The sequence below is a fragment of the Hydra vulgaris genome, chromosome 01 (genome assembly GCF_038396675.1).
Source record: "Hydra vulgaris chromosome 01, alternate assembly HydraT2T_AEP".
Classification (NCBI taxonomy): domain Eukaryota; kingdom Metazoa; phylum Cnidaria; class Hydrozoa; order Anthoathecata; family Hydridae; genus Hydra; species Hydra vulgaris.
In genome coordinates, this window is record NC_088920.1 from 41722035 (window position 1) to 41730763 (window position 8729).

At 29.3% G+C, this 8729-nt stretch overlaps 1 protein-coding gene across 3 annotated transcripts in view; it reads left to right on the plus strand.

The window, feature by feature from the left end:
• LOC101238689 (multiple epidermal growth factor-like domains protein 8) overlaps positions 1 to 8396 on the plus strand; it is a 106068-nt gene extending 97672 nt beyond the window's left edge. For all 3 annotated transcript variants that reach the window (XM_065788189.1, XM_065788191.1, XM_065788190.1), the window contains 7 exons: positions 568 to 810; positions 962 to 1193; positions 1287 to 1464; positions 6651 to 6797; positions 6904 to 7037; positions 7111 to 7225; positions 7310 to 8396. In XM_065788189.1, the coding sequence (XP_065644261.1) occupies positions 568 to 810; positions 962 to 1193; positions 1287 to 1464; positions 6651 to 6797; positions 6904 to 7037; positions 7111 to 7225; positions 7310 to 8275 (2015 nt within the window). In that variant the 3' untranslated portion in view covers positions 8276 to 8396. The remainder of the gene's footprint in view (positions 1 to 567; positions 811 to 961; positions 1194 to 1286; positions 1465 to 6650; positions 6798 to 6903; positions 7038 to 7110; positions 7226 to 7309) is intronic.
• Positions 8397 to 8729: the final 333 nt, after the last annotated feature.

The following is an 8729-nucleotide window of genomic DNA, read 5'->3' on the forward strand; positions in this document are numbered from 1 at the left end:
ATTTATCATCTTTCAATGTACTTATTTTACAATTTTTTCCCAAGTTTTGTAATTTTTATTTATTCTCAAGCTCCTACTTTTTTATACTTTTAAAGAGTGCTAAGTTTTGATTTTTTGAGTAATTTAAAATAGTTTTTGTTTTAACAGATTTGTACCTTAAAACATTGTCCAAAAAACTCTTTATGTTTTCAAAATTTATCCTGTTTCTAAAACTATTTTAGGCAAAATAATGTATTGATTTCAATAATTAAACTTAAGGTTTCTATATTAGTAAACTAATTTCTTTAAGGATATCAGACTTGTTTAATAGCTTATAACATCTTCTGTAGTTTCCTAATCATAGATTTTATATACTTAAAATTTTAAATTACTTCAGAAAAAAATAAAAAACTATGAATAAAGAAATTGTTTAAAAGACAAAGAAAAAAGTCTTGACAATTAAATTAAGTTTTTTCCATTAAATAGTTGTAATTAAATAGTTTTACTTAACATAATGTTTTTATTTAAAGCATTTAAAGATTTCAGTTCACCTGGTTGTTTTACTTAACATAATGTTTTTATTTGAAGATTTCAGTTCACCTGGTTGTTTATGGAGTGAAAAGTTAAATGCTTGTGTTTCATACTCACTACTCCCATTAAAGTGTTCATTTGGCTCTTGTGGTCAACTATACTCAAAGGAAATGGGTGGTCAGTGTCCAATTTCATGTGAGTTACAAAAAGATTGTATATCTTGTACTAAATTAGCGCACTGTGGCTGGTGTGCAGATAACCATAATGGTTCTGGAAAATGTTTAAAAGGGGATATTGAAGGTACGTTTATTTATGCATATACATATGTATTTTTCTTATAAGTTTAAAGTGTTTATGACTTATTTTTTTGTATTTTTACATATATTGAAGTGTAAAAAGTTAAATGTAAAAAATATTTTTGATTGAAAAAAAAAAACAATTATTTACTTAGGACCAATAAATTCAAAATGTGAACAATCAGGTTATAATACTTTCAGTGACAATACAGATATATATGCAAAAAACAAAACTTGGGTATTTATAGTTTGTCCTTTAGAAAATGAGTGTGAGTTCTTAGATAAACCTTGCAGCCTATCTGAGTTATGTATAGACAAAGATATAGGATTTGAATGTCATTGTCAACCAGGATATAGGAGATTGAGCAGTAGTTTACAGGGCAAAAGGTGATTAAAATTTTTAGTTTTATTAATATTTTTTGTCAAATTTTTTTTGTCATCCTTTTTAAATGTGTTGATATTGATTATTTTTTTAAAAAGTTGTGTTCCAGTATGTGAGAGTTGTGTAAATGGAAAGTGCATTGAACCAAACAAGTGCAATTGTAGCTTTGGATGGACTGGAATAAGTTGCAATGTACCATGTCAGTGTAATGGTCACAGTAATTGTGCTAATGAAACACACACAAGTATATGTTTGGACTGTATGCATAATACAATTGTAAGATTTTTGATTTAAAATACTTTTTTAAATTGTATATTTTGGTTGATGGGGGATGAGTTGTAATGAAGAATTTTGTTTTTTTGTTAATAAATTTTATTAAACAACAGGAATAGCTGTTTGTTAATAAAGTTTATTAAACAATTAGTGAAATAGTGACAATTTTTCAACATTGAAAGTGAAAACTTTGCTTACTAACCATTTTCTCAGTTTTCATTTTCAATCATTTTTACTTCAATTATTTTACCATTCAATTTTCAACCATTCTTTCCAGTATGCTAACATGAGATAGGAATTTAATTTAAATTAAAATCTTTTCAGTAAGTTAACATGAGATAAGAATTTAAAAGTTGAAATTAAGTTTGCATTAAAATTAAATTAAAAATAAAGTAAATAAAAAAAGTAGTTGGTAGAACCTGGATTTTGTAAACCTGTGACACGTTTCTAACATTAGCATAAATGTTTTGCTACATTGTGGTTCGATCTTTTTTTGCTTTATTACTCATAACACCATCCAATATGGTAGCTAATGATTTTATGATTCAATGTTGCATAAGTGACATTTTAATTCATGCCAAGTTCAGCTCAAACTAAATTTTCTATGCATTTTTGCTTTTATCAAATGTATATAACCTGTTTTATTTTTATCAGCAAGACTTTGAGTTTTTAACATACTTTTTGTATTTTATCTTGAGTTCAAAACTTTGAAAATCTTGTTCCTGTTGCTGTTTGTTAATCTTTGTAACAAAAAGATTCTACAATGCCAAAAGGAAATGGAAGCTGAAGTTATTACTCTTCACATATCAAAGACTTTCAGTACAGTTGTAGAATGTATGTTGTTTCAGTAAAGACTGGCATGCTGAACTTCTTCATAATCTCCTTATCTGGGAAATCTTTAAAATCTGGGAAAGTTTTAAAGCATAAATCAAGTTTAAAAATTCTTTTTAATTGCATTTTTTAATATATTATTTATCCGCTGATTTTCATATTATTACTTATTACTCAGCTTTGTTTTAATTTTCACATGCACAATTTTTGTCTTTTATTATTATTCAGAGAATTTCTTATATCCTTCACTACATGTTTATATCTTTACATTTTTTCAGGCAATATATATATTTTTACTATCATATATTACTTGATTTTTAGTAATGATTTTAATTCTCCTTTATTCTAATGTACTTCATTTTTTCCCTCAGGCGTTCACTGCTTGTGTGTGACTGTGTCTACTATTACTATTGTTTAGCAAGTATCTAATATACTAATGTCATAGATGTACTTTGTATCCTTTCATATCACTTTGTATCCTTTGTTTCCAATAATCTAAAGAGTACCACAAGGTTCCAACTTTAGTCTTGTGTTGTTTCTCATCTATATGTATAATCTTCTGATCATCTTACCACTATTTGCCTACCTACCTATATTTGATTGTATTTGCTGATAAACCAACTTCATTTTTGTAGAGTGTAAAAATTTAATTAAATGCCTAAAACTAATCATGAATGTGATCTCTTTTCTGTTCTGCATTGAGCTAACACTGAATGATGAGTTTTAATCCAAACAAAACTCATTTGCTATCTGCCAATAATTGACTTAAAAAGTTGTAGGTTGTGTGAATCAGGAAAACATGAAGATGGATTTAACTGCAAGGAAAAAAACTAGAGGAATGGGTTTTGTTTGATGGAACTAGAGATGATTACTCTTGAGCAGCAACCATGATAGTATGATAGTATTTGTAGGAAAAACAAACGCAATCTAATGCCAATAGGAAAGAGACTCAAGCTTAGAAGATCAGAAGATTACTAACTCTTTAAGAGGTCTTACTGTTTACAATGCATTTTTGGACCTTAAAGAGAAAGAGAATCATTAAAAGAACCAGCCCAAACAAGAAAAAAGTATTCCATACAAGGACAAATAAGAGATTTGTAGAAGTAGAGAATATAGAGAAGCAACCTTGATGCAACATTGCAATAGATTATATACATGGTTTCCATAAGAAGTCAGTAGTGAAGAAGAAGTCAGTAATACAGGAAGTTGTAAAGAAGAGCAATTAGTGAGAGGGTTGCTATTCATTTAAGTAGGAATTTTAACAGTATTGCTCATGTTGTTTGCAATAAATAATAATAAAAGTTTTCTTATAGTTAAGGTTCACAAGCCACTAAAAGCCCTAAGCTATTACTGAAATGTGATCAAATTCAAAATCGGCTGCCTGTTTAAAATGATTGAAAAAAATGTCCTATATGCACCATATAAAGCAAACTTATAGAAAAGATAAAAAAAAGCCAAACTTTATAGACCAGCATACAATACTTTATCGAAAGCTTTAGATGTGTCAAGAGCAATAGCCCTTGCCTCGTTACCCTCATCTAATGCACAAATCTTTCAGTCACTGCAGTTAGCAAGTCAGCTGTAGAGCTAGAAGATTGAAAACTATATTGATTGTCAGAGACTTGAAGTTAGAAAATTGTTGATTAAAAGCTCAAAAACCTTGCTAATAATAGAGAGAAGACTGATCAGACAATAGTTGGAGGAGTCAGAATGTTCTCCAAAGTTTTTAAAAATTGGATGCAAAAAAGTTTAGAGAATTAAAGTTCTGGAAAACACTTTCTGTAAGATGGACAAGAGTTTGATTGAGAAATGGCTTTAGCAATGGAACCCTAAGTGATTTGGATGTCTAACAATGGGCCAACTGAAATGGTAGGAAGAGTATGGCCAATAATTTAAGAATTAAATTAGAGGGAAAGTTCTTTGCGTATAGTTCTGTCTCATCCTTGAGAGAGGTAATAAGATCAATCCAGGAATTGGAGATGGTTCATTTCTAATTCATTTGCCTTATCCTTGGGAGAGGTAATTAACATCAGACTTTTTTACATTGGTTTCTTGCAATAATAAAATCTTATCAAGAGAGTTGTTCTTTTGAAAAAGATGAAAAAAATTAAACGATTAGATTGTGCAGCTGCACAAGAAAATAAAAACTATGGAGCAGAGTGAGGCTTGACTTGGAACAGACAAGAAGAAATAAAAGCTTCCTTACCTGCCTGGATCCAGGAGGTTATTTAGGTGGTGCATTTATCAGCAGAGTGAAGAAAGATATCAGCCTAGGGACTGTTGCAAAAAAGGTCATAAAAGGAATTCCAGTCAGCTGTAGGGTAGTAGTAAGTAGTGCAACGATAGAGTCTGAAGAATAAGTACATAATAAAAGGTTTATAGAGATTATTGCATGGTCTGAACCACCTAAAAGAGAAGAAACTGAACACAAGGTAGAGTCAGAGACAAGATCAAGGACAAGAGATCAAGGAGTGATGGTAAGTGATTAAGGTTGTCTGAAAAACTAGTCACAAAGTTAACATCTGAGTAAAGAGATTGAGAAATACAAATTTTATGGGCTTTAGTACCAGCAAGGTTAGGGGTGTTTGAGCCAAGCCATTCAGTTTGATGAACATTAAAATTAACAATTACAACAATATTGGTAGAGGGATAAAAAAAAATGGGCATGGTCAATATAATCAGAAATTTCATATAAAAAATGCAGTGTTAAAAAGAAGTAGAACAATAAAGAACAAAGAAAATTGATTGAGTGAAGAGGTGCTAAACGGGAGCGCATAAAAAATGGTAAGAGGGTTCAAACCTGATTTCTCGACAAATAGGTGAATTGATCTGTAAGTATACGCCCAAGCATGTGACTATTAGAGTCTTTGCAAATTAAAATGTAGTAGCCATCTAAGATCTAAAGGAAAAACCAGCCAAATTTAAAATAGTCTTGCAAAAAGTAAGTTGCTAATTAACCGATAATTAAGTCATAACTTAGGGCTCCTTATGTTTTTTTCACCATTTTCAATGAGCAAAAATTTTCAAGTTGAGCAATTTTGCTCAACATGGTGCTGTTAATACCCTGATATTTTACAGCTGTTGATGGAATCAGCCTCTATGTAAGCTACCACAGAGTTTTTAAACCGTACTATCAGCCAGCCTTAGAACTATTAAAATGAGTTTTAGAGTTTTACCCTTATAAAAATATAACACGATTACTAAGCCACTTTTACTAAGTACTTTACTTGTCTCTTCTCAAATTTTTTCTCACTGCTTTCAATGCTGATTTTTCTACATGGTTATTGCTCAAGTGAGCTATCAAGTGACAAATGATTCAGTCATTCAGCAAAGTTCTTTTGCTGTAAATGTTTCATGCTTGAATGTAAACTTTCTTCAATTCAATTATTTTTATTTGTCTGGGTTTTTTCTCAAACATTACCTTAAAATTCTAATTATAAAAAACATTATAAAAATTGATTGGTTAACAGGTTTAAGACTAAGAGTTTGATTGGTTAACAGGTTGAAGGCTTAGAGGTTTTTAAATTACTTTTCTTTAACTAATTAGTAAAAAATCATCAAAATGGCATTTTCATCAAACTGCAATCATGGTGATTATCAATCACAGTGGTTATCCTTTTTTTTTCTTCCAATTAATCACCCTTTATTATTCTTTTTTTCCCAATGCTTTTATTAACTCCTCTGTTTACATCAAATCTTGTAATCTGTTTGTCTGTGAACATCAAATCTTGTAATCTGTTTGTTTGTTAACATCAAATCTTGTAATCAATTTTTGAGTCACTTACTGATGATAGATTTTCTTCAAATTTTGAATACATACTCTTGCTTGATGACAATATAATATTCAATAATTAGTTATGCAATAAGTCAGTTAATTTAGTCAATTTTAATTAAGTTAATTTTAATTAAGTTTATTTTCAATATGGGAAGAAGAAGAAGAATTTTTAAAATAAGTATATTATTTGTTCCTTATACACACATTTAGCTTATTTGGATAAGGCGTTGACTTCATAAACAAAGTATCTGTGGTTTGAGACCTTCCTCTTCCTGAATTTTTTTTGTTTTTTACACACGCATACAGCCAATGTTAATAAAATAAAATAGTAATATCAGAAAAAATTGATTGCAAAAAATTCATGTTTTTATATGGTTTGTTATATATTCTCTAAATATTTCTTTTTTTCTAAATTTTCTAAATTTTGATTCTTAACTTTCTTTTGATTCTTCAGTTTCTATTGGCTCTTCAGTTATGGAAATCAATATCTGTTTTAAGCATTTAAAAGAATTGTTTTAAATTTATTTTAATAAAGCGTTATAATTAATTAATTATATATTAGGTTGTTTTAATTTTTTAACAGGGATCAACTTGTGATAAGTGTAAACCATTGTATGTAGGAGAACCTACGTCTACATCGGGGCTTAACTGTCAAGAATGTCGTTCTGTGTGCAATAATAATACTGATATATGTATGACAAAAGAAGATTTTATTAAATACAAACACAATGTAAATGCTCATTCATTTTTGTTATACTTTTATTAATATTTCAAATATTGTATTGTTTTTGAAATTTCATGTTTCGAAAGTCATTGCGTGTTTTTAAAATTTTTAGATCATATCATTTTCTCATGGACCAAAAAGTGTGGATGATGTAAAATGTTACGATTGCCAAAATAACAGCGAAGGAGACCTCTGCGACTCTTGCATTGATGGATTTTTCAAGATATTAAATGGACCATGTCAACTGTAATTTTTAAAGTTTTTCATTTGAAATTTTAAACAATAAATTATTAACTTTTGTTTACTCGTTTTTTTTTAGCTGCCAATGCAATAACCATTCTAATACATGCAATAAAAGTACTGGAGAAGAATGTCAATGCTATCATAACACTGAAACCAGTCTAACCTGCAAGAAAGAGTGTTATAAAGAGCAGGTATTTGTTTTTTGTTGTTGAGATAGTGATATGACTATTCAATTTTTCTTTATTATTACATCTTAATTGTGTCCTTCTTTGTAGTGCACACGTTGTATCTTTGGCTTTAGCGGAAATCCAATAAATGGAAGGCAATGCTATGAAAAAATTGTCTCCTTTATTGTTCCAAAACAAAGAACTATGTTATCAGCGAGGTCGTTATTTTTCATGATTTCTCCTTATTATATGAATGTTAATATGCGTATAGTAATTGACGTCATAGAAGGCGAGTTAGACATGTATTTTGCTGATTCTGATGAATACTACGTCGTTTCTCAAAATGCTACACAAATCCAGAGTTTTTCCGTTGTTTTTGGACCTAGAAATGAAAACGCCAAAGATGACGATTATACACCAGAATTAAATTTATCGTCAGAAATGTATTTTACGGTTACCGAATATTTCGGCAATGTTTTATCTATTAAAAATATAAGAAAACGTTTACTAATAATTGTGAAACACTCTGTCCACGATTTAAGTAAAAAGAATTTTTACCTAGCTGTATCCACAATTAACAAACCTGATTCAGCATTTTTTATATATTATAGCCAAGATTTGGTGCGTTTAAACCTGACATTATTTGTTCTTATTTTAATTGTATGTTTACTTATTGTTATGTGCTTTGCGTTGTTGGTTTGGAAAGCTAGACAGTTATATCTGCAAGGAATCATAATTGGAGAAGTAGAGTTATCATTAAAGACAATGGGCGCTAGACCATTTGGGACTTATAAAATACTTTGTCAAAATTTAGATGAATTAGTGTTTAAAAGAAGAATGAAACAAAATTTACAAGACAGTGTGACTCCATTAGCTATTCAAAATACCAAAGATAATTTAGCATCGGTTATAATAGTTATAGTACAGTTTCCATCTAATGAACTAGCGGAATGCTGTTTTTGTTTAGGTAGTGGTCTAACCCTAGCACATAATCAATACCTGTTAGAAACAGCGTCGAATATCGGAACACATGGTCGTCTTGTGAACACTCGGATATTATCCACAGTTGCCTAATATAGTTTTTATACATTTAAAATATTTTTTACCAATTTTTTTTCCTGATCAAAAAAGGTAATGATTTATACAGAGTTATTTAAATCATGGCTGATGGTAATGTGCCGAATATTTGACAACTATTCCATATATATTTTTTTTCGTTTTGTTTTTCTGTCGAGTATTCAGTTCGTTTAATTATCAGTACTTAATAATTTGAATTTTTTTTTTATATTTTCTTTTAAAATATATGATTTCTTTAGATAACAAAAACTGAGTATTTAGTGTTTGAATCAAGAATTATGTGCTTGAACCAAGAATTTGGTTTAAATGCAGAATTCACGGTTCAGAAATTATTTGAAACTATTATTCGGCACATTTCTCGTAATGATATGATCATATTCAAAGTAAGAATTATGTCATATTTGTAATATGCAAATATACACTGTCATATTATGGTAGATTGTTGTGTATT